Raw genomic sequence first — 26,437 nt, 5'->3', positions numbered from 1 at the left:
CTCTATTCGTGTATCATGTAATATACAGTGGTACTTCAGAGCATATAGCCTGTTCTTACTATTTCATTTAGCTGACACCTTTTATCCTATAGGCAAGGCCACTTGTCTGCTCCTTGGTAAGTGAACTATTGGCCTTGTTGTTATTAATACTTGTTCTTCCCTTCTGTGCATTTCAAATATTATGGCTCAAGATAATAAAATTGTACTTGGATATGTATTTTCTGGTAATGGTCCTTCATATTTTCATTACTACTGTCACAATCTAAGCTGTTTTGACGTGACTCCACGGATATTTTCAGAAATGTATGTCATTTGTGGCCTTGCTATGCCTGATCTCCTGAAGTACTGATGGGCTTTCGGCCACTTTTATTACCAAATCATATGTAATTATTTCACAATGAATGATTGATCATTAGTGACTTTCAGTATAATTTAGATGCACAGTGGGTATTGTAGTCGGTTGAAACCCATACATAATGCAGTCTCATTCCTTTTGATTCACTCCAAAATCAAACTAAGAGCAAGTCCACACACCACTATTTATTCTAAACAAAACTCCCACTAAAGGATTCCCATTCACATGATCTGCATCACACAGGCACTGAAACGATATAATAAACCTGCAGGTCCCCTGTAATGTAACAGATGATGAACCGCTCCGACACAAGTGAATATAAGACTACTAAATATGAATAATGTTCAATGTAAACAACATTTTCATGGTCTTACGGTGTGTTCTCCCATCAATTATGTGCGTCTTACTCAGTAAAGGTGTGGCTGCCCTGCACGGGGAAATCAATGGTAAAGCACTTATGAGGCATAGCTGTGTGGCTTAGACGAGCTCTGCAAGACTGTAGCTTTGATTGACTTTGAACAAGTGCTGATCTAGTGGCAAGCCTCGCAAGCTTTCTTCTGGCTCTCTCTCGAGACCGCTCTTCACTCTGGGTAAGGGCAGGCCAAGGCTTTCTCCCATAACCTCAATCATATCTTGTTTATATCTAATACAATGATGTTATCCCCCTTCTTCTTCTCACTATTGATTGAGCTCAATTTCATGTTTATAGACATATATACCATGAAAACGATAAAGCTCATGTTGCCTTCTCTCTTCGCAACCACAGAGGGTTGTTTCCTGACAAATTGATTGCTGTCACAACAAGCATTTAGATAAAGTGCTCATCCTCTAAAGGGAGAGACAGATAGATACACACACACACACACATACACACATACACACACACACACACACACACAGTCAAAGCAGCGCTATTACATGACAATTAAGGAGTCAGATCAATGACAGCAAAAAAAGAGATGCATCCAAAACTGGACCACAGCTAATCAATTTGACTGGCTGGCCTAGTTGGTGATGCCCATTTGTTAACAAGCCTGTGAATGCATCCAGGGGAAACATATGGCAGCACCAAACAAACCCCTTGACATTTCTGCTTGTTCCATAACTCTTATTGATTTTAGAGATTTGTATGTGTGGGCCGAGGGGCATCTCGCTGTTGTGGGCCTAATTGTGACTTAACTCTCAAGTGGATACTAATTGAGTCAGTGGCCTCCTGTTGCAGTGCTGAGTGTATTTAACAGGAAGCAGTTGTAATTATGCTATTTTTATCTCTGTATCCGTGCAGGCACTATAGATACTTCCAACATGCGTCATGCCCACTGTGCTATCATACACATGGTGGAAATAATAATGACAGCAAAACTAAGTAATATTACAGTAGAATTAATATAAGTTGACATATAATTTCAATAAGCAAATATGACTGAGCCTGAGACACATACCATACCACAAGCCTGACTAAGACTGCTTATTGCCATCTTTAATAGGACACATTATAATTGGACAAAAAGCCACACATTGACTTTTACCTCAATATAGGCATTAACTATTGTACTTTAGTGAGATATTTTATTGTTTTATCAAATTTTGGACAATTTAAGGCTGATCACGCCATTGCATTATTTTTTATCACCAGTGTTGTCCAGTGTTGTTGACTTTCCCTCCGTTAAAATAAAACTGTATGTTTCTTAAATGAACTGCCAGTCCGCATTTTAGACGGACGACCAAGATAGTTTTTTAGGCTTGAAGCACGTGGTCTGTCCGCTGACATGCACTGAAGCTGAAAACATGAGCTATGACATCGCTCGACCGACAGCCGCTACTACGATTGGTGAGGGAGAAGATAGTGGGTGCGGCACGCAGAATATGAATTAGTCCCAGCTGCAGCAGACGTAGACCGCATGTGGGTGTTCTCAGCCCTAGTCGAGAGTTTATAGAGGATATAAATTTGATCGTACCGCTGAATTCTGTTATCTACCCTCGTCTCCTCCCTTGGGCTCCACTGTTGTTCTGAGCTCTCCGGCTATCCCCTCCCTTTTACGTTGGCATTCCACGCCTTGAATCCCCCCCCCCCCCCCCCCCCCCCCCTGTTATATGGTGGCGTTTAGGCGCTTTGAAGCTCTTGGGGCGAGCAGGAAAAGAGTGCTGAAAGCCTTCAAGACACCCGACGAGAGTCTGTGGACATGTCATGTGAGTGTTTTGGAGTTTGAATCGCTTTTGTGCCGGTGTATTGCTAAGTGTTTGGGAGTGATGAACCGTTGCTGGGTGGCAAATGCCTGTGGGAATGCCTCACGGTAGTGTGCATGGCAACGTTGTTGCAAACCAATTATGTTGTGCTGCTTTCGTGTGCCAACGCAGTGATCTGGTCGATGTTTTCTGTATGGTTTGTGCAATGTGTGTATCTGAAGTAATAAAACGAGCATCATTTGATTAAAAGTTTGCAGTAACCTAAAACAAGAGCAGGGAGAGGTGGTGGGAGGGGGGTGAGAGAGACCTTGCAAGAAGTAAACACTATTTGTGAATAGAAAGCTAACTAAAATGCACGTAAGCACTTTTTACTGCAATTGATTTGTCAAGTTAGTGTACTCAAACAGTTAAGAGACATTGCAACTTGCAAATTTGAAATGGTGTCCACGTTTCTAGATTTTTATATTTTGATTGTAAGTGTACTTTGTGAAGACTGCTGGGGGGAAAACTTGGCTTGATTTAGATACTTGTGCAAATTTTGACACTAATTCACAAGTTTCCATGCATGCTGTAGTAAATATTTTACAAAACGGCTCCCTTCTTATTAAAAATAGAGGCATACCAGGGATGCATTATGCATAACTAGGCTCTGATTGGTTACTGAAGCTTTCGTTGTCACTCTGCGTGGCAACAGCATCCCTCTCCACCCAGCAACCCCCTCTTCTCTCTTCTGCTCCCGTGATTCTCTCCTGCCTCCGAGGGGCTTTTCTGCAGCATCCCTGGCAGTAACCATGGCAACGGAAGGATGACCCAGGCGGGGTCTGCCGCTACTTGCCGCTGCAGCAGCAGTAACTAAAAGGCTTGACCTGAATACCACATTGCTGGTTTGCTGGACACACAAGACTAAGGCAGCTGACCCGCTTCTCATTGTATTCAGGAGTTAAGAGTGTCTCCTTTTGTCAGTGAGCATCTTCCCCGTGAGTGCTGGGAGGCAGGGCCACTCTCGTGCACCCGTATGCAAACTAGAGCTGCTATAACAGGCATTTAATGTCCATTAGTATTGATACACATCTAATGAATTGACTGGTCGCGCCAAATGGCTTTTGCAGGCAGTGTGGCAAGTGAGTGAGCGGCCGTATCGAATTGTTAATGCACTGGGGTGTAATGTGGTCTTATTACGGTCGACTGTGCGAGAACCTGGATCAGCCGGCACATTTTCACAAGATTGTTCAGCCCCTGCAAGCCTGTTTTTGACCACACTAGGCTCATGTTAATGGTGTGGGTGGGGTCGTACTTAACGAGATCCACCCAAGCTGTTCATGCAGTCTTTACGGACAACAGCCAGCAAGTACAGGCTCCCCCTCTCCTATTATTAGTCAGTGCAGCCCTCTGGCCCTGCCTAAGCACCAGTGGCCAGTGCGTTTTAGAGCATCATTACCACGTTTTGCCTTGAATGGAAAGACTAAATATTTTATGAGCGTTAGACTAAGTTATGTTTTTCAGGAGGGGGAGAAATGGAACTTTCCTCAAGAATGCTCTCTTAATGCATTTGTTGTACTCTTCAAAACACACATACAGACACAGTTTTTGTTAAAGCAGTCTTTGCCATCAGCACCATTCCCTTAGTATGTTATACCAAAGTATGTGCTACAATGCAGTACATGTATAATGTAATGTATGTGATAAGACTGGTATGTGTTCAGGTATTGAAAAATATAGATGGAATTCCCGGCACAGACACATCTAATGCGGAGTATTGTTCTTTCTGTTCACGGTGTTCTGTGTTCCATGGTGATTATGACATAAATAGACTCGACGTTACCATAGTTTCAGTGGTAAATGCTTGGGTGCATACTTACTTCTGATACTCACAGTGATGGTGGGGAGTATGCATAGATGATGGATTATTCTCCATCTGCTGTGCTGTACAGTACCTGTGCATTTTTAATCAGTTATGCGCTTGCGAGTGAATGGAAGCAGGTGTTGTTATGTTTGTGAGCTGGTAGGTGTGACTTGACGGAGGCGTGGGCCAGAGATAAAAGTGGCGGTGGCGGCATCAGCAGCCACAGTGGCGCCTCTCAGCCCGGCCCACGGTTCAGGCCGGCCCACGGCTCATCTGCAAGTTCCCTGAGGTGTCGCTTCTCCGTCTCAGCCAGACTGTGTGGGAGAGACTATTTCTGTCTTCCCGATCTCCAGGAGGTCATGTCTCTCTTTCTCTCTGTCTCTGTCTCTCTCTCTCTCTCTCTCTCTCTCTCTCTTGGTCTCTCTGTCTTTCTCTCCTGATATCAGTATCTCTTTCTCTCGATAACTGTATTTCTCTCCTCTCTAGATCAGTGTTTCTGTTGTATTTCTTTCCTGTTTCTATTCCTCTCTTCTCTCTCTGTCTCTTTCATACCTTCTCCCCCTCCTATTCTTCGTGTCTTTGTCTCTCCCTCTTCCCCGCCCCGCTCGCAGACACTTGATGTAACAGTGAAGTTAGGGGCACAGCGCAACACAGCAGAGCAGCACTGCAGATTGCATTAGGTCCCTCCGCTCCCTACCCTGGAACCCCCCCCCCCCCCCCCCCCAACAGCCTGGGCTCCATTTTGAATGTTGATTAAAGGAGAAAGTCTGAGAGAAGCCCTGGAAGATGATCTTCTCCTGTTATGTCTACATTAACCGTCAATCACCTCCTGTCATTCACCCTCTGCACCAAGGTGTGGTGTCCTTGCATTTTCCACGCCTTGCATGCAGCTTAAGAGTGTCTGATTCGTGGATTGGTTTGAGTAGGGGACACTGGGTGCCCAGGCTTTTGGATCCATGCAGATTGAAACCCCCACAGAGTGAGATGGGCACACGGGGCCCTTGATGAACGGCTGCGGATTAAGAGTTAATCCCTGGGAAGCCCTCCAGTGTGTGAATCCCCCCCGCTGGGAGCGGACGCTTGTGCTTTCTGTGTCAAACGTCAGGAGTGAAGCTGCTGCTGCTGCTGTCCCTGCCATCCCCCCTGCTGCTGCGGCTGCATCAGAGCCTCAGTGTTGAACTTTCCAGCCACTACCTCTGGGTTTTTTTCTGTTGAAGTAGTTTATTGTCATGTGTAGTGGTGGGCTGGGGGGGTCGTGTGAGAGTGTCAGCGTCGGACTTTCTGATTGTAGCTGGTAGCTGTATAGTAGCTGATTGTCATTTGTGTGTGTGTGTGTGTGTGTGTGTGTGTGTGTGTGTGTGTGTGTGTTTGGATGTGGCAAACACAGGTCTGCCAGGACCATGTGAGTGGCATTGCACAATACCATCCTCTGTCCCGGGCTTAGCCAGCAGCAGCAGCAGGAGCAGCAGCAGGGGTTGCCAAGCGAACAGGCCCCTCTGTGTGGAGGAGGAAGTCATAGATAGTCACTGTTGTAGTGCAGTTCACATGCAAGCCCAGGGCGAACAGAGGGAAGCGTGTCTGACCGTAGCTTACTGGAGGCTGATGAAGCCGTTTGCATGCCAGTGGAGTTAACAGGGTTATGCCAGGACCTCGGCTGGGCTCCGCTATTCACTGCAATGGTAGGACCTAAAACGGGGAGCACAAGTGCCAGTTCAAGCGCAGAAAACGAACCGTAAAAGGGGCACTGAATATAAAGTTTAAACTGAGGTAGAAAAGATTGAACAAAAAGGGGGAAAGGAGGAGAACTAAAAGATGGAAGACAAACAAAAGCAAAAAGAGAGGGACCTGTCTGGGAGGCGATTGTTTTTGCAGCTCTTTCTTTAATTATAAGCACGTGTTTTGCCTGAGGAGAGTGACCCAGATGTGCATTCTATTTTGAGTGAATCCTTGCAGCCGTACGACTGTTTTGCCCCATTCAAATCACTGTTAATCGCCAAGGTTGGCAAGTCGGTGGCATCTGTTTGTGAGTTGGGATCCACGAAGTAACTTGGGTTGTTTGCTGTTAAGAAGTTCAGGAAGACTGACGGAAAGCCACATGACTGAATGATGTTGTGATTGAGTTAGTGATGGACGGGAATAGTCCCTCACTTAGCTTAGCGGGCACCTTAGATATTCATCTTAAAATAGTTGATTAATGATGAACTGATGGGGCGGCTGCTGTTGGGACTTAGTGACTGAGTTGGTGAGTGGCAAAGAAAAATTGTTTCTGAGTTTGCAAATGAATGAGTGAGTAAGGGGATGAGTCAGCCAGTGAGTGTTGAAGCGAGCAAGTGAATGAAGGACCTGATTTTTTCTACATGTTTTCTGTCCTGCTATAGATGTGATGGACCAACAGAGGGCGCTGCATCCTGGCTGCCTGGTGACAGGGGTGCGCACCCCTCCAATCCGCCGCAACAGCAAGCTGGCCAGCCTGGGCCGCATCTTTAAGCCTTGGAAGTGGAGGAAAAAGAAGACAGAGAAGCTGAAGCAGAGCTCCACAGGTACAGGGCACCTCAGAAACATGGAGCTGCAGAAAAAGGAGAGAGAGAGAGGGGTGGAAAGACAGAGAGGAGGAGAGGAAGAGAGGGAAAGAGGGAGAGGGAGGGGGACAGGGAGAAGGGAGAGTGAGGGGGGCAGGGTGAGGGGAGAAAGAGAGGGGAGAGAGAGAGAGAGAGAGAGGGAGAGAGAGTGAAAGAGAGAGAGAGAGAGGTGGAAAGACGGAAAGACGGAAAGACGGAAAGACAGAGAGGGAGAGAGGAAGGGATGGAGAGAGAGCGAGAGAGAGAGAGGTGGAAAGACAGAGGCAGATAGCTGTTTTCTGTATTCTGTGAACACAAAAATGTTTCAATGCTTCAATTAAAGTTTCTTGAACACTGCATTTAAGCTAAGAACCAAACAGCTGCATAAAACACACAAGCCAATGACTCCTCTGTTTGAGGTCTCCAGGTTTTCAGGTTCTAGATTAAGTGAAAGGCCTTGACTAGATATGAACATTGAGACCATTTAGCAACATCACTCAAACATGCTTTTTAATATGTATGTCACATTAAAATAAAAAACATTTTGAATCGCATGTGCTGTGTGGACTGAGCCTCAGAACTGGTGGAGTAAACACAATCGTCCAATGAAGTAAACACAATCGTCCAACACACCAGGAGCTTATTACGCTGGGAGCCGATGTGTGGCACCTAAAGTGTGGCTAGCAGTAATGGGTTGTAAGAGGATGATGGAGTGCGGTCTTTACTGTGCCGGGCGGAGTCAGTGGCGTGTGGTGTTGATGAGCTCCCTAGCGGGTTCATTTAAATGGCGGCGGGGTGGATTAGCGGCTCATTAAGAGTCAATGAACTGCGTGTCATTCCACACACAGCTCTGGAGAAGAAGACGGCGGCACGGCAACACCGAGACGAGCTCGCCCGCAAGGGTCTCGGAGATCAAGGAGCAGGTGAGGCCCACCGACAGAGAGAGAAAGAGAGCGAGAGTGAACAATGAACACACACACATACACAGAGGCAGAGAGAGAGAGAGAGAGAAAGAGAGAAAGAGGTAGTGTGTGTGAGAGAGAGACACACACACTCACATTCACACACACACACAGACACACACAGAGTGTTATGTAAGTGCCCACTTGTTATTCAATGCTGATATCAGATGCCTATTTCAGGTGAGAGAGAGAGCGAGAGAGAGAGAGCTACAGAGTGTGAGAGTGTGAGAGAGAAGCACTCATGCGGTTGGAGACTCATGATTTGATCCAAACCAACAGTACTGCACATTAAAATCAGACATTTCCTTCAGCACCATTTAGTGTCGTTTCCCCCATTTTGAGTATTAAGGTCATAGTTGATGTTGATGTTTACCAGTGTGTGTGTGTGTGTGTGTGTGTGTGTGTGTTTTAATGTCATGTGCATAACAGATTGGATTAGTACCCATGCTTGTGTTGCGTTCTGTAGAGTCTGCTTGTGGGGGGGACGGGGAAGAGGCGGGCACCCCCACTCAGGAGTTCTCGGATGCGGAGGAGCGAGAGGACGACCCCATGGCACCGCTGGCCAGCACCGGAGATGACCTGGGTTCCGATGAGGACAACTCTTCCACAGGTAGGCCTCCACCTGAAATCACAATCAGCTTTGTGGGCCAAGTATGCATACCAAGAATATGGCTGTAGTCGTTAGTAGCTCACAGAGGACCATGTTCTTGATGTATGACAAGTCCTGAACTTAAATTATAAGAGTGTTGTGGTAGTGTGTGGTAAAGTATCCCTTCCGAATTTAGCGATTTTGCAAATGTAATGGTTTCCAACAATTGCGAATTGTGATATATTGTGTTTAGTTTTCATCTTATACAGAATGGTATATTAATTATATTGTTAAATTACTTCACCCAAAAAATGAACGGGGCACCAACCCGCAGGGATGTTTGAACATATGTGAATCAGTGGATATTCATTCACATTGCACATGCTCGATTAATTTACAGTTAAATATTTAAAATTAGGTTCCCTTGTTAGCCACAAGGTGGAGACAGAGATTGCTAAAATCTTTTTCTTTCTTTTTTTAAAATTAATTTATTTCTGTTAACTTATTTTCCAATGTATGTTTGTACGATATTTCTGTTACTGTATGTACATTATGTTTATGTGTCTTACTCCCAATAAAGACAAAGTAAAAACAAAGTGATCTGTATGTGTGTGTGTGTGTGGTGTGTGTGTGTGTGTCTGTGTGTCTATGTGTCTGTGTCTGTGTGTGTGTGTGTGTGTGTGTGTGTGTGTGTGTGTGTGTGTGTGTGTGTGTGTGTGTGTGTGTGTGTTCTCCTGTTTAATCAGTTCGGGACACCACAGAAGACATTGAAACTTTAGGGGACCACAGCCAGATTGAAGAAGACGATGTCGAGGAAGCCCCCTTTGTTGAGGCGCCGAGTATGATCGCCACGGGAACCACTGAAGCCAGTGCAGAGAGGAAGGAGGAGATCAGGGCAGAACCACCTCAGGTCAAGAGGGACCCCTGCACCCCTCCGGCCCCCAGCCTCCCGGCTAAGCTGCTAACTAGACTGGGAAGTCTGGACGGTGAGTGGGCTCATTTTGCTTCTCTACTAGTCTTCAGTAATGATCACTTCATTTGTAGTTTCTGGTTGACAAAAGCTAATTAAGACATCATATCAATGCTGACCTGTCCTTAACTGTAACTTAATAAATACATTCCCATCAAATTAAAAGTATATAATATGGACCCTTAAAATATGATAGATTTAAAAGAATCTACATAACACGTAATTGCTCTGCCATTCAGACCTGCACAGAGGTGTCAGTAGTGGTACAACGTGCCTTTCTCTGCCTATAGCAGGTTCCCCGTCCAAACCTGTGAAGCCTGCACCTGCCACCCTGCCTCGGAACTTCACCATCACCAAAGACGGGTTCCACCGGAAGATCCTCACCCCAACCGGCTCACCTCACCTGGGAGCCATGCACCCTCAGCTGCCCCCTAGCTGTATCATAGAGGAACTGCATCGCGCCCTCGCCACCAAGCATCGTCGGGACAGGTGGGTGATCCCACGGCTCAACTAAAGCCCCTTTTCCAACTTGGGAACTGGTCTCATTCTGGTCAGCTCACCACAATTTAAACTGTTCGGAGAATTGATGATCATTGATTACTGTGGTTTTACTCATAACTATTAGAAACAGGGGCTGGTTCTCTAGATGGCACCAAGGTTCAAATAAATCCTGAACGGAACCGGTTCAAGAACCTGTTCCCTGTGGGTCGAAAAGAGCTATGATAGGGTAAATCATAGGCTCATTTACCTGATAGATTACTGAATTGCTATGGGTCGAATCATCTTCCAAATGAAGAAATGGATGTTTAACATCACGTGTGACATTATGTCTGAGGCATGCTCCATTGTGAACTGGGTTATGTGAGTAAGTCCAGTAACTTCTGCATTTCAGCAGACAGTGGATTACGTCTATCTCCCAGTGGCCTATTGACCTTTACAGAGACACATGAAATCACACACACAAAAAAATCAGGCACATGAAATCACACACACACAAAAACACACACATACACACACACACACACACACACACACACACACACACACACACACACACACACACACATACATAGATATACAGTATATATATATAGAGATTTTTCGGCAGGACCAGAAATTGTCTTTTGAAATTTGTATCTACATGAGGCGGTCATATACCAGTTCCATTATGTTGTCGGTGAGATCGTACGCGAGATCTTTTAAGCCTCAAGGGTGAGTTGTTTTCCTTCTCCAGCCTTGTAGTGACTCCCCCCCCCCCCCCCCCCCCCACACACACACTTCTAAACCAGCCGATGAAAGGCTTCCCCTGGTCAATGCTCAGTGTTAATGTCATATGAAGAAATAGAAAAATTAAATTATTTCTTCTCTTCTCTAGTTTTCACGGGAAAGAGGTCCGCTTCTCGCCAAGGCGTCGTTCAGATGTCCGCCTGTCCCGCACCGCCAGCACAGAGAAGGAACCCAGTGGAGAGGGCGAGAACAAGAAGGAGGCGGACGAGAACAAGGAGAACATGCGTCTAGATGAGTTCTACAACGACCCGGACAGCTGGAATGACTCTGTGATCTCTGGTGAGTCTTGTCACCTCATTTTGTTTTATTTGCTACATTAGTAGAAAGTTCAAAAGGTGAACTTTCACATGTTTTGTACACATGTACAAGCAAGCATTTACAAGCAAGCATTTACAAGCAGTCTTCCTGCAGTCTTCCTGTGTTAAATCCCAATGGTGGTAATGCTTGTATTGCTTTAATATAACTTAAATATACTGCTTGATAAGAGTTGAACCACCAAAACCATCTCGATGTCGCCCACCTTTCAGGTGACGGGCAGTCACGTTGCCATGACAAGAAAAACAGTTGCTGTTCTTTAACAACAAAATCCAAAACAATATGAAATGCTTTTCAGGGCTCGTGTTGGCATTTTAAAATGTAATTTCTTTTATAACAGCTCGACCTACTCTCTTTGAAAATGTGATTGGTCAGCTACATCTGTTGGCCTCATTATGGCGCTGGTCCGGTGCCACCACATGTGGGTCAGCGGAACACGCGCAAGCAAGAGTTACATAGATGGGTCGGGGTGGGGGGGGGGAGAGATGATCCTTATCCTAGACCAAACACAGACACAAGGGCATAGCAACTTTACTGTGTGGAGTAAGGCAGAGTAGTCTAGGGGAGATGCACTCCACTCTAACACAACCAGGGCTTTGATGTGAAGATCGTATTGATGCCGTGATCATAATGTGCTCAGCTGTAAGAGGGAACTTTATCTGTGCATTCATTCAGTGTCCACACTATTGGTATTTGCTGTTGTTGTTGTGTCTAGATGTTACATTGTATTTTGAGAGCCAGTGTTCTGCTAAAGGTGATGGTTCTGTGTGTTTATGATTATATTAATGTAACTCTAAAAGTGTCTTCCTCTGTGTGTGTGTTTTTTTGTTTGTGTGCACATTGATTTCTGTGTGTGTGTGTGTGTGTGTGTGTGTGTGTGTGTGTGTGTGTGTGTGTGTGTGTGTTTGTCTTGTACGACTGCAGGGACCCTGCCACGCCGGATAAGGAAGGAGCTTCTGAACGTGAAGCTGCGTAACCGGCCCAGCAAGCAGGAGCTGGAGGATCGGAACATCTTCCCCCAGCGCAGCGACCAGGAGCGCCAGGAAATCCGGCAGCAGATCGAGACGAAGCTGGCCAAGTAAGAGGCAGCGCCCCCCCCCCCCCCCCCCAGAACCCCCTCCTCCACTTCCCTCTGCCTTCACCCGTCTCCCTCAGTGGCCAGACCCCTCTGATTTACCTCTGGGCTTTATTTCCCCTGTCTCCTCTCCCCTCTCTCCTCTCCTCTCCCCTCTCTCCTCTCCTCTCATGTGATTATTTCTTTCATTCATCTTCATCTATATTTCCGTCTGTCCTCCCACACTCATCTTTACTGTTCTCATGTCCTCTCCTCTCCACCCTCTCACACCCCCCCCCCCCCCCCCCTTCTCTGTCTTAATGTCCCGTGTCACCCTCTTCTCCCTCTTTCCTACGCTGTCTACAAAGACTAGACCAGAATTTAATACCCAGAGTTCGCTGTACATTAGAAAACGCATCAAGCATAATTGTGTTACAGCATTTGGCAGGTCATAACTCCCAATTGAATCAGTCTTTCTTCCCATGAACTATTATATTTCAGACTTTTTTTTACATGCTCCCCCAAAATCCTCTCTCTGCTCTCTTTCAACCCTCATCTTCCTCTGTACTCTTCTGCCTTTTACCCTCTCCCACTTTCTTCTGCTCCTGTGCTTACTCTGCCTCCTCCTACCCATCTTCCTCCTCTTTTCTTATCTTCCTCCTTTCCCTTTTGACTCTGACTCTTCTCTCTCATCCCCCTATCCTTTTCCTCTGTTCCTCGCTCTTTCCACCCCCCCCACCCCCCTCTGATCCCTCACCCAGTTGTCTGCCCTCCCCCTGCCCTAGTCTCCCCCCGTCTCTCTAACCCGTTCTTATGTAACCACCTTACTGCTGTCTTTCCAAGTCTGCATCACCTGCCCCCTCCCCTTCAACCCACAAGACATACAACACACAACAACATACATTAGTCTCTCAAAGTCTCTCTGGTTACCCTCATCACGGAAGACCTGTATGCCCTCATTTCACTCAGAGCTGTGACAATTGTAGGCAATTGTTAATGAAATCAAATAATTACAATGCAGACAGTCTATATTTTGTTTGAGTGTAGTTTCGTTTGATTTTTCTGTTGCATAATTTTGCCATCTTGCCACCACGGCAGTCGAGCCATGTCTGTCGATTCAATGTCTTCTCTTTTGAATACTTCTGGGAATGTCCAGTGTCAGTTTTGCCTCAGTGTCGAGGGCCGTAAGCAGAATGATAGGGTCCCCCCAACAAGAGTGATGTGATGGAGTCTGGCACTAATGTCAAATGTGCCACCACACATTACTAGTCATGCCAACCCAGTAAAATATACAGCTGGCCTACATGACCATGTATGGCACTCTGCGTTTTGTCATTCATGTTGACCGCTCCTTCAGTCAGAATGACTCTTACTCAACTCGAGGTCAGCATCTTCAACAAGTGCCCCTGGGACGGGCTAAAACATGTCAGAATGTACTCAAGTGTTATTGCAAAGCGAACAATTAGTCACGCAAACCAGTCACGCAAATGAGAACAAGTGGGTTTGGAAATCCAGAAGACTTGGTTGAGTCTGAAAATAATATGGGGTGTGCAGGTTTGTCGTAGAGACCAGTCTCCATCAAAGCCAGAAGCAAACCCTCAATCTCTAGAAGGTGGTGTGTGCAGTCTCTATCAAAGCCAGAAGCACACCCTCAATCTCTAGAAGGTGGTGTGTGCAGTCTCTATCAAAGCCAGAAGCACACCCTCAATCTCTAGAAGGTGGTGTGTGCAGTCTCTATCAAAGCCAGAAGCACACCCTCAATCTCTAGAAGGTGGTGTGTGTAGTCTACGACAATTTAGAGGGCTGAATTCTTCATACCGCAAAGTGCAGTTTTCCTTGTGGTCCTGTGGGTTGTGCAGTAGCACCACTTCACAGGAGTGTCACCGGTTGTGGCTAGTGCCTGTATGGTATTGCATCTTTGGCTGTGCATTCTCATTGGACGATAAAGAATTTCATAGAGTTTAGGAATAATATAGTCCATGGACAGTCCATGGACTGGGTGTCAATGGAACAATGAAAGTCACCTCCACCAGTCTGTTTTTCTGTCTTGTCTTTCCCCGACAAAGTGCTTTGAAAAGAACGCATTGCGTTTCAATGCAAATAAAATAGCATAGAAATGAAGAGTTGCACTTGCACTCTAGTTACAACATGAGAAAACCGTAGCCAAACAAATAATGTCATCGGAAATAATGGTTCGGAATAATGAAGCCCATGAAATGAGTTTCAATGAAACAATAAGGCACCTCAAGGCCCACGTCTACCTTTTCTTTGAAAACTAAATGCTGAGGTGACAAGTTACACTAGGGCACTAGTAAACAACAGTTACAGCAGACATGAATGAGATGTATTGAACAGTCGAAATCCACATGACAAAGAAGCTGTGCATGCAGCAAAAGATCAAAAACACAACAAAAACACAACTAAAATGTTCTTGTTTGTCTGCTCTGTCTACACATTTTTTACTCATATGCATGAAATGCTTCAACAGGACCCCCATAACTGATATGTCCCTCTGCCCACTCATCCTACCATTAGGGGGAGCCAGACTGCTACCACACGTAGTCTGCTCATTCATGTTGATGTGTGTGTGTTTTTTTAATTTTTTAAATAACAGCCAGGAAGCTACTAGAGGAGAGTCTGTCATCATGTTTCCAGAATTATATAAATGTTATTTGGGGACCTTTTCAGGGATTTGTGAGGATTAAGCATCTGATTAGTTGTGTTTCTATTGATCCCGGTGTTGTGGTGCTTCACACAAGATTATGCCATGACTCAGTGTGTAATTCATGTGTGTGTTATCGTGAGGAGATGGAAGCGTTAAGCCTGCTCTCTTACCATTACTCTCCATGCGGAAACAAAGCTTATCTATTTCTAGTAGAGATCAAAAGGCCTAATTTAATCATCTAAATGCTATGACAGGTGCAGTGTTTTGATACATATTCCTTTTTCATTTCAATTTAGATTCAGGCACAAATGTGCTTCCTATAGGGTTTTAAAGGGGAGAAACTCAACCGGGCATGAGGCTAATATATGTTAATTCAGCACTGAGGCATTCTGCATTTCAGAGACACGTCGTCCCAAGCTGCCTTTGCAGTAAGCAATAGATTTTTCCCGAATTAACCTCCTGTCAATTAAGTACACCAGTGGGAGTCAGCCTGTCGTTGGCTGGTCTATTTCTGGCCTGCCCACGCTGCTTGCTCACATACTGTAATTGCTCCGAGATGGATGTGCTGTTTCTGGTGCCACCCCACTATTTGTTCCTTGAAGCGTTAGTACCGGAACCCCGTCCACAGCGATCAGCCTGGTGGAACACTCGTTTCTTTTCTTTCTTTGTGTTTCTTTCTTCTCTTTCTCGTGTCTTGCCTCCCTCTCCACCCTCCATGTTTTTTTCTCGCTCTGATCTGGTAAAAGGTGTGAATTAAAAATTAAAGGGCGGACATTTTTTTTTGTCTGCAATCTGATCAGGGGCTCAAAATAGACCTGCGACTACTCAGTTGGAGCTCATCAACAGCTGGAATGAGGGGAAACAAAGGAAAGAACGGGGGCATGAAAACATCCCACCTCCTCAAGGCCACCTCCTCTTCTTCTGTAACCCCCGCTGTCTACTAAGAGGCCCTGTATCCATGGGTAGCCTCGCTCCTGCTGGGAGAGAGAGAGAGAGAGCGAGCGAGGGGTCCTGTATCCATGGTTAGCCTCGCTCCTGCTGGGAGAGAGAGGGAGGGAGGGAGAAAGAAAGAAGAAGAGAGAAGGAGAGAGAGAGAGGCCCTGCTGTATCCCTGCTGCGAGGAGCCGTCCATACAAGATCAGGACAGAGGGCGCTAATTAGAGGAAGATTAAGGCAGTGCGGAGAGATAGAAATAAGGAGAGGGAGAAAGGGTGAGAAATAGGGGGAGAGAAAGAGAGTGAGTGTGTGTGAGCAATAGGAAAAGGGAGGGAGAGAGAGAGAGAGCAAGGGAGAGAGAGTGTGAGCAAGAGGAGAAGGGAGAGAGTGTGAGCAAGAGGAGAAGGGAGGGAGAGAGAGCAAGAGGAGAAGGGAGGGAGAGAGAGAGAGAACGAGCAAGGGAGAGAGTGAGAGTAAATGTGCTGGGCCTCCTCAGCTAAGGTTTGACAGAGGGCCCTGAGGTGCTATTGTACTGAGCCACAGGTATCCGATAAAGACATAAGCAATTAAAGCATGACTCTCCAAACGCTTGTTCTCTAAAAGGAGAGAAATAGCACGTAGAGAGCAGGATCATCCCAGCTTTGGGTGAAACTTGTCCGACATACTCTTTACACACATACAGCGCACACACACACACACACACACACACACACACGTGTAATCACCCACGCACACACATTGAGCCGCCATGTTCCCTACACACCATCACACCACATGTTACAAGCGCACACACCTGTACCTACCCCAGAGATTTAACATACACATTCATTTATTACAAAAACCATTAACATTAGGGGTGGGGGAACAAATCGATTATTCGATTTTTGTCGATTCTCTCTAAAACGATTATCTCTCGATTCAGAAAAGTTTTGTAATTTAAAAAAAATTACACATCCATTTTATGTTGAAATGCAAGCTGCATCGATTATTGGATTGTTCATAGAAAGTCAAAATTGTGACAAGAAAAAGCTTTTTCTCTAATAAAAAATAGAGAAGGTAATTCATCTGTTGATTTTCTTTAATTATCAAACACAAAGTAGGAAGTGTAGCAAAGACTCTGAGTAGCAAACTCGAATGTTTTAAAAGTCGAAATGGATTGATAATCGTTTTATCGGTTTAGAATTGATAATCGTTTTTTTTACACATCCATTTTATGTTGAAATGCAATTATCGATTGATTATCGATTATCAATTCGAAACCGATAACATGATTATCGATGCATTTCGACTATCGCCACTCTCCCTCACTCACAACATTCAAGTCCCGCCTCAAAACGTACCTCTTCACCCAAGCCTATGATCTTCCCTATCCCTAGCCACCATTACCCAACGGCCTACACTTCTACCCCCTGTTACATCTCAAAACTCTGTTTTCTTTTTGTGCTGTGTATGCTTGTGTTGTCCCCCCTGTCTGTAATACCCCCCCCCCCCCCCTTCTTTGCCTGTAAATGTAAATGTGTCCTTCTTGTACTGTCCCCCATCTCAAAACTCTGTTTTCTTTTTGTGCTGTGTATGCTTGTGTTGTCCCCCCTGTTTGTACTACCCCCCCCCCCCCCCCCTCTATGACTCTATAATCTGCGACTTTGGGTATCTGATAAAGCGCAATACAAAATAAAGATATTATTATTATTATTGAATCATTTGAGTTTGCAACTCAGAGTCTAAAATCACTTCCTACTTTGTGTTTGATAATTAAAGAAAATCAGCAGATGAATTACCTTCTCTATTTGCTTTATTAGAGAAAAAGCATTTAATGGTCACAATTTTGACTTTCTATGAGCAATGCAATAGTCGATGCAGCTTGCATTTCAACATAAAATCGATGTGTTTTTTTTTTTTATTACAAAATCGATTTAAAATCGATAATCGATAATGTATTTCAAATCGAATCGTTGACCTCTGAATCGATTTCAAATCGAATCGTGAGGTGCCAAGAGATTCCCACCCCTAATTAACATGTATCATAAACATAATTATATGCTGACTACAAATGCACGTCCAGTAACCACCTTAGAAACCATCACAAACACAAACGCGCACACACTATACTCTCTCTCTCACACACACACAGAAACAAACACTGTCATTCTGCACCGTACCTTGTCTCCCGCAAATGTTTTATGCACCCACACCCATGGCATCTTACATGTGGGTGCTAAGCACAATGCCTGTGAGTTGGCAAAATACATGGGTGCTATCTGTTATTTCTGAGAGCACCCTTCTATTTCTTAGCACGTGCCAATATCACAATCCCGTAAAAGCACTCGAAACATCTCCTGAATCTGCCACACGTCACGTGAGACACGTGGACCTGCGCGGGCGCTTGGCTTTGGCTAAACACTCACAACGACGTTCAACAGCTCAGAAACTTGCAGAACTCTGCTAAACGTGTGCGCATAACAGCAACAGCCATGTTTTGCCTAATAGCCATGTATGCACCTGGCATGCACAATGTAAAACAGTATGTAACAGCTGTTCAACCACAGCACTGGTTTATGAAGGGAATGCTCTTTCAAAGGGAATCTGTGTAAAATCTCTAATTTGTTGCTATATTGATAATACTACCAGCTTGTGTTTGAGCTTCGCCCACAGCCTCACCCCTCAGTACTGACACAGCTTCACCCCTCAGTAGTGACACAGCCTCACCCCTCAGTAGTGACACAGCTTCACCCCTCAGTACTGACACACACCTCACCCCTCAGTAGTGACACAGCCTCACCCCTTAGTACTGACACACACCTCACCCCTCAGTACTGACACAGCAACATACTGGTGAAATAGTTCTCTGTAGTCTCTCTCCCTTCTCCTTTGTGAGGCTGAAGTGACATCCAGCAAGGGGGCTCATGGTTGTTTTTATGTCGCATATGTTGAAAATATTATTTGATTGATAATAATTATATGATTAAATACAATGTATTGTAATGTTCTGTAAGAACCTAGCCTTCTCCACTCTCAGTCTTTATGAGCAGGTTGTTCAAGGACATGCAGAAGTGCAGACACTCTCAGTCTGTTTGTGTATGTGTGTGTGAGGGGGGGTCTGTGTTATCACAGGTGACCTGCACCCCCCAACCGGAGGGGGCTCCTCACCACATCGTTGTGAAGCCAGAGCCATGTATGAGACATGAAAAGAAATGTCCCGCACAGCCTGCCTTGGACAAACAACTTACGTAAAGCCAGGTTGCGCCCCCCCCCGCTCATTACGTAACATGCACATGCACACACACACACACACACACACACACACACACACACATGCACACACACACACACACACACATGCACACACGCACACATGCACAAACACGCTTACACATATACATGTAAAGACACACACACACATTCACACATGTAGATACACACACACACACGCGCACGTACACACACACACACACATTCACACATGTAGATACACACACACACACACACGCACGTACACACACACACACACACACACACACACACAAGGGCGGGTGAGATCTCTGGATCTGGGGAGTGATGCATGTTGAGGATCCACCCTCCGCGACCAGGGTCCCTCCCACCTATACAGCACTGCTGTGTGGGAGTCAATTGATCTCTCCAGTCAAACACCACAGCCTCCTCCCAGGGCCAGGCCAATGTAAATATTTCCCCCGCTGTGACACAGCGAACGCCCCTAGGACAGGGAATAAAGATTATTCCAGTGTTTGCCATATCCAGGTTGTGTCAGGGTATCAGAGAAGTACAAATTGTTCCACTGGTGTGGGGACCAAACCGCATCGGGTTATGATGCAGTGTTAAAACGCATGCATCGTTGCTTTGTTGCAATGCGTTGTTTTTGTTGAGTTTTGAATAGTTTTATAGAAATAGAAAAGCCTTTATTGTCATTGTATTTACATACATTCATCAGTTAAATTGCATAGTCTGACAGCTTAATCAAATTCCGTGATTATGCTGGACGTACGGTGTCCATGGGTTTTTGACATATTGATTAGAGGTCACAGGCCAGTTACTCATACCTTCATGTTTCATTGGACTGAGAATGCTAGTGATTGGCCGTCAGTAAAGCACAGCACCTAGAACTGCACAATGGCAGGTTGTTTGTGAGTGTTTTCGTAGGCCTGAATGGATTACTCTTGGGGGAAAAAACGGTTAAGCACTAGCTGTATGATGGCAAAAATGCTGGAAATTTGTTTGAAATTTGTTTGCATCTCCATTTGATGTCTGTGCATATGTCATCTCAGTGACCTCGATCTTGTTGATTAGACCAGTTCTACCTTACTCGACCCACACGTTAAAAAAAAATGGTACTGTGTGTGGGGTCAGGTCGTCACTCACTCCCGTGAACACAGTGGCTCAGTCGTCCCAGAGAGCATAAAGGGATCCCCTCAGTAAGCGGCTGCCGCTTAACGACACCACAGGCATGTGAGTTCAGGTGCTAGGTCACCCTGCGGCTCCGCTAACAGCGTAGTGTCTCCCCGGGGCTTCATGTCTGTTGTCTGCCTGTCGGAGAGAGACATACAGGCCGTCAAGGCCAGCTGACAGCCTAGACAACTGACTCTCATTCATAGGTTGGGACGCTATGACACTCTTCTGTAGTTAGTCTATGTACTCGACATCACTCTAACAAGCTGAACAATGGGTAGCATGGAGAATAAACTATGGATCAGGAAACTATGGAAGATCACTAAAAAGAGATTTGACCTCTGAAACTCTCTGTCTCCTTCCCTCTGTTTTCTGATCCATAGTGAGCTTATTGAATCTGTTCATCCTTCCCTCCATTTTATTTTATTCCTTCCCCCTGTTTTCAGTTATTCCTTCCTTCGTTTTTCTGGCTGCTTGTCTGTACATCCCCTTACTGAAAGGATCACTGAAGTGGAACCCAGCTCTCTGAACATGGCAGACGTGGGATGTGAAATAGAAACAGGATCGAATGAAATTGAAGGGCTTCTGTTTAAGTATTCTGAAACCATTGAATGGAGTGCCCATGCTGTGGTCCAAAACCCAAAATTAGATATCTTGGCTCTGTTCAGGGAACAGTTTCACAATCAACTGTCTGTGCCAACGTGAAGGGGAGGCGGTGTTGTCCGGTCAGCAGGCTTCCATGCTGGTCTACATGTGATGGTGCTGGGGGGTCTGAGGGGGGCGGCTGTGAGGGCCTCCTGGAGACTTAAAGGGGCCGAGAGAAGTAAGGGGGGGATAGTGAGGAGGTGTGTGTGTGTGTTTGTTGGGGAATAGTGAGGAGGTGTGTGTGTGTGTGTTTGTTGGGGAATAGTGAGGAGGTGTGTGTGTGTGTGTTTGTTGGGGGGATAGTGAGGAGGTGTGTGTGTTGAGGGGATAGTCAGGAGATGTGTGTGTGTGTGTTGGGGGGATAGTCAGGAGATGTGTGTGTGTGTGTGTGTGTGTTGGGGGGGATAGTGAGGAGGAGTGTGTGTGTGTGTGTGTTGGGGGGATAGTGAGGAGGTGTGTGTGTGTGTGTGTTGGGGGACGGGAACAGCTGTGTATCTTCACATGCAGCCTGTCCTCTGAGAGACCGAGCAGCTGAGCAAAAAACCTGGCATAAGCTTTAGAATGCCAATCCCTCCATGGACCCATGGTGGCAGTGGAGAGAGCCCCCGCCCGTAGAGCAACAGGCCGAGTCCCCCTCACTAAGCAACAGGCTGAGCCTCCGCAGCTGAGCAGGGACCGTAATTGAAGCAAGAGAAAGAACTGGAATGAGAATTCTCCCGGTTCTGTTGTCCTCCTGCTCCATCTCCCGTACGGACCCAGACCAGCTGTGGAGGAGGCTTGTTGGGTCAGGTTATTAGAGTCCACTGCCCCAGAGAGCCTCCGAGTTTGGGCTGTCTATTTTGGTGTCAGCCTCTGTCCTCACCGTTTGAGGTGAGCACCTACATTTCAAACAGTTGCCTTGGAGGTGAATATCTCCTCCATGTTCCTGATATTTGACATATTGCCGTGCATAAATAATGTATGGTTACGCTGGATATAGGTCACAATAGCGGACAGTGATTATGATGTCAAAACTTAATTGGGTTTCGGTCGAATTTTCACTTTTCATCTAGTTGTGCAAATTAAATTGGGTTGGGTTGTTCCATTCATCTAGTTGTGTTATTAAAATGAAACTGCCCAATCTAAAATATTGCAACAACAAACTATTTTTCAAGATAACTAACTAATCCTAACTGATCACATGCAGTATTTCCCTCCATAAATCGCAGTTGGTCTTCTCATCACTACTAATGTGGTGTAAATTATGTAATGTGCGTAATCACGCACTGCATCCCAATGCCTGTTAAAAGCAGTACAAAATGGTTTAAACAGTCCTTGTTGTGTGCCCTATGGGCAAGCATGTCTTTATTGTAGCGCTCTCTTTTTGAAGTATTTTATGTACATTGTTATCTACACGAGACAGTGCTGCGTGACTGGTGCTGTGGTGTTAATGGTGCTCAGGGGTGTTGATTAATGAAACTCAATCAGCGGAGACCTTGATGTGAGTGATGGGCATCGTGTTTCAGATCTATTCTTACATGTTATTGTGTAACATGGTTACTGTAAGCCAGGGAGGTATTGTAGTCGTGCCGGATTGCACCAGAATGCAGTGCAGTGGGTGGGACTTCTGGCGGGGAAACCCCCTCCCGGTTCTAAAAATAGCCCCTGCAACGTCTGCAACCGGGGCTGAAAAACTGCGGCAGAATCCCTTGATCAATGCTCCACGTCACGCTGCCTCTGTTGCTACCTTGGCTGTGCCAGAAAATTGCCTGCTGCCCCCCGCCCCCCCTTCTCTTTTACATTGGCCACAGCAAACCCCCCCCCCCCCCCCCCTTTCCATCTTTTACTCCATCCATCGTCGTGGTGAAGCCCCCGCAGCAAATCAATTTCCTCTTGTTCCTTTCCTCTCACGGGCATGTGACTGCCATCTGACTGGTCCCTGGCGGTCCTGACCTTACTATCAATAGCCCTCCGCAAACCCGCCCTAGAGCCGCGCCGCGCTCCTATTGGAGACGAGCTGTGGCTGTAACATTGCTCAGAGCAGGCTGCTGAATAATGCATAGACAGGCTCACACAGACACACACGCGCCAACCCCCCCCCCCCCCACACACACACACACACACGTCTCCTTGAGTGGAGGGGGGAGGAGAACAGTAGTAGTAAGATGTTGGTAGTAAGTAGGTGGGGGTTGATTCTGAGGAATTTTGAGTGGGGTGGTGTAGGAGTGTTCGGAGCTTGCAGCATGTGATGGGGTGGTGGCACAGACTGCTGATGAGGACAGCTGGGGTATGGCGTCTGATGGAGCTGCTCCCGATGGCAGCACGAGTGGGGCACAAATAGCAGGCGCCCACACACAGCTGCTCAGTTTGGGTCTCCACACATTTACCCACACACACACACACACACACACACACACAAACACACACATGCCGTACTGGTTAATTTAGGAGTTGCTCACTGTAATGTGTATACTATAGTATATGGGTTTCTTCTCTAGCTTTGGCTTTTCCTGCCATAGCCTACTCCTCCCTGTCTTATAAAGTAAGATGGGTATAGAGGGAGAAACACAATGGCTTAGCTTTTACCATTCTCTCCAAGCAGAGATATAGGGATCTGTGTCATCAACCAGTGTCTCCAGTTTTTCTTGCTCTTCTCAAGAAAGAAGCTTTCAGAGCACAAAAGCATTTAGCATTTTGGTAGGACTAACACTCATAAACACTGGTTTGACTAATCATAGCTTGAGACTATGAGACCTATGAGACCTTTCACTGCTCACGACTCCACCACCATGCTCGTGCCAGTGGAAGGCTCCTCAGGAGGGCTGTCTTCACAACACTTAGTGCCACACGTAGTTGCTAGGCAACCTCGGCAGGTCAATAGTGGCTAATTGTTGTTCTAGTGTCACTGCAGACAAGTTGAGTCTTTGCGGCTGAAATATTAATCAGCATTCTGTTGGGGGTTCCTTGGGTACCTCACACCACCCCCACCCCCACCCCACTCCCCATCCACATTAAGAGAAGTGTACAATTAGCCCTGTGTGAGCCTTGTCCTCAAATCATTCCACTCCACTGTTTCCTGTCAGGTCTGTGAAAAGCAATTTCTGTGTTTTTCCCCCTCTCTTCTCTTCATTTTTGTCCTTGTTTTTGTGCTGGTAAGTGTTCAGAACAAACAGGTTGGCATCCCCAAGGTTAGTGTACATAGCGTACTGGTTCTTGACCGAATGTACTCTCATTTCAAGCCCATTTGGGGAGTCGGAGCAGTTTTCAAGGCTTTATTAAGAACGTGCGTTGGCTGGGATCATCGGATCCCAGGTGCTTTATTGTATTAGGGCTGCCATTAAAGAACGCCTCCGTGGTCTCAGAGCTGTTTCTCTTCCTCCTTCATTTCTTTCCAGTGGATGTTTCCACCTTTCCGGTTTCAGGGAAGTGCCGTCACCCAGAAAAGGGTTAGGGTAAATTTAGAGGAAGTATTGTTCCTGTTGTAATTCTTCCAAGAATGACATCATTATACATCATGTCATCTTCCAAGAATCTTGCTTGTGTCTTATTTGTGTCCTCTCTCACCTTCTCACCGGTTGGGAGTATGTTTTGTGTTGATCGAAAAAAAGTCAGCTCTTCAGGAAAGCCTGCTTTCCTCGCCCTGATGTCTAACGCATCTGCAGCGTGTGTTCTTTCTTTTTATAAGCCCCTTCGTTCCCACTGATGCAATAGTTTCCGGAGAACCCCTATGTGAAACCAGAGTATCTGATCATATTTTGGCCATATTTTGTTTGTCACATGGGCACTGAGGTCACATGTGATATGGGGTGCTGACCTTACTGCTTGCACAACAGCTCCGTTTTTGTTGTGTCCTTATTCACATTTAATCTAGGCTTACCAGGAATCATGCGAGGCCGCATCCCTATTCCCACTGCTGCAGCCAGAGATGCTAAAGTAACGCTAATGACGTACGTGCTGGAAATTACAAATCCACAGCCCTCCCGAAATTAGCGCTCTTTGAAATTGCATGTTGTCCCTCTCTGGGACACCTCTCTGCCCCTGCACAAAAGATCACACTAATGGCACTCCTGAAAGATGAAGACAAGCGGAGGTGTATAGGGAGTGAGAGTACATGTGGTTAGATGGTTGAGCTTAGGGGCAGGACAGTGTTGCCCTGGTATTAATTTTACATTTTTATTTTAGCCACCGATTGCTTCCATGTGTAATAGGATCTCTGCTCGTCATTGCAGCTGGGTGCGCATGTGACGGACAGGTCAATCAGACATCACCTCATGTGCTTGCAATCAATGTCTGACAAATGGAAATAGACATGGTCTCAGTTTCATCCTAACAAAAAAACTTTCATATATCATATAACGATGTTCAACAGGAGAAAATAATTTGAGGAAAAAATAAAAATAAAAATCATTTGTTGAATGTACAATGTGTCAAAGTAATAGATCATACAGTCAATGTGTTCTTTTTATAGTAACAGTGGTTAGCATCTGGAAATTGATTGTTGGGGGAAAAAAGAACCGCTCTGTAGGTTGCTAATGGACAGACTTAATCTATACTATGTTTTGGCAAGACGCCTTTATGCTTTCCACCCTAATCCTTAAGCTCTTCTCCTCATATTTCTTTATTTATTTGTTTAGTTTATTTATTTAGTGTATAACGCTCTAGATTTATAACGCTAAGCGCATTTACCAACTCTCTGAAAATGTGTCTCCCAGAATTAGGCCTCTGTGTTGGCAGACCGTCTGCGATCTGATTTGTAATCTGATCGCCCTAAACCCTTTAAAGTGGGCTAAGACCACGGCACGTTTCAGAGAGAGTGACCGGCACAGGCGGTTTGAAGTGGGCGTCATGGTGGCCCTACCGCGGTGATCCAAGGGACAGGGACAGTCACAGGGCTCCTAAACCTTCTGATCTTATGCATGCATGCTGGGTCAGGATAAATGGCAGCTCTGGGGCGGTTCAGACTAAGGGCTTTGATGAATTATTGACGAATGCTTAAAATAATGTCTGAACAGGTGACCTTTTTGTCAAAGGCTCTGAAATAGCCGCTATAAAGGCATAGCTGTCTGTTTGACTTGCCAGGGAGGAGAGTATTTAAAACACAACTGCCGGTTACTGTAACTTTTTTTTGTTACTATTTGGCATCTTGTAATTGTTCAACTTGAGGACTTGAAGGGAGTGAATCGATTAGAGCAAAGCTTTAAATCGACAACTGACATGGAGGTGACTGGGTGTCAATCACCGACCTTGCCGTTTATTACTTGGGTTGACACGCCGGTCAACACTGAGGATGCACTCAACGATGCCGTGACCTAGACTGCAGGGTGTTCCATGAACACCAGCCAATCAGGGCTGGAGGATAAACTCAGACAGTGGTAATGGTCCCTGGCAACCGCAGCCCTGGGGCAGTCCCCATCCCATTGGCCAGCTTTTCAAAAAACTTGAAACACACACGTAGAATCTTATACACACACGTAGACACAAACACACTGTCTATCTCTATTTTGCTCACACCCCCACACTCACTCACAGCCTTTCCATTTATACACACACAGACACACACACACAAATAGTTACCTATTATATATTATATATACACCCATGCATACACACATTCTTGTGCACTTGGACACACACTCACTCACTCCTCTCTCTCGCACACACGCACACACATGCACACACATGCACACATAC

At 45.8% G+C, this 26,437-nt stretch overlaps 1 protein-coding gene across 1 annotated transcript in view; it reads left to right on the top strand.

The window, feature by feature from the left end:
* phactr3b (phosphatase and actin regulator 3b) overlaps positions 1–26,437 on the top strand; it is a gene marked incomplete at its 5' end in the record, with an annotated part of 46,048 nt that overhangs the window by 12,433 nt on the left and 7,178 nt on the right. Inside the window, 7 exons of the mRNA XM_080845530.1 lie at positions 6,764–6,925; positions 7,792–7,866; positions 8,372–8,515; positions 9,241–9,480; positions 9,755–9,953; positions 10,840–11,030; positions 11,991–12,144. Of these exons, the coding sequence (XP_080701656.1) occupies positions 6,764–6,925; positions 7,792–7,866; positions 8,372–8,515; positions 9,241–9,480; positions 9,755–9,953; positions 10,840–11,030; positions 11,991–12,144 (1,165 nt within the window). The remainder of the gene's footprint in view (positions 1–6,763; positions 6,926–7,791; positions 7,867–8,371; positions 8,516–9,240; positions 9,481–9,754; positions 9,954–10,839; positions 11,031–11,990; positions 12,145–26,437) is intronic.

This window comes from Sprattus sprattus (genome assembly GCF_963457725.1).
Source record: "Sprattus sprattus genome assembly, chromosome: 10".
Lineage (NCBI taxonomy): Eukaryota > Metazoa > Chordata > Actinopteri > Clupeiformes > Clupeidae > Sprattus > Sprattus sprattus.
This window is presented reverse-complemented; position numbering and strand designations above follow the sequence as displayed.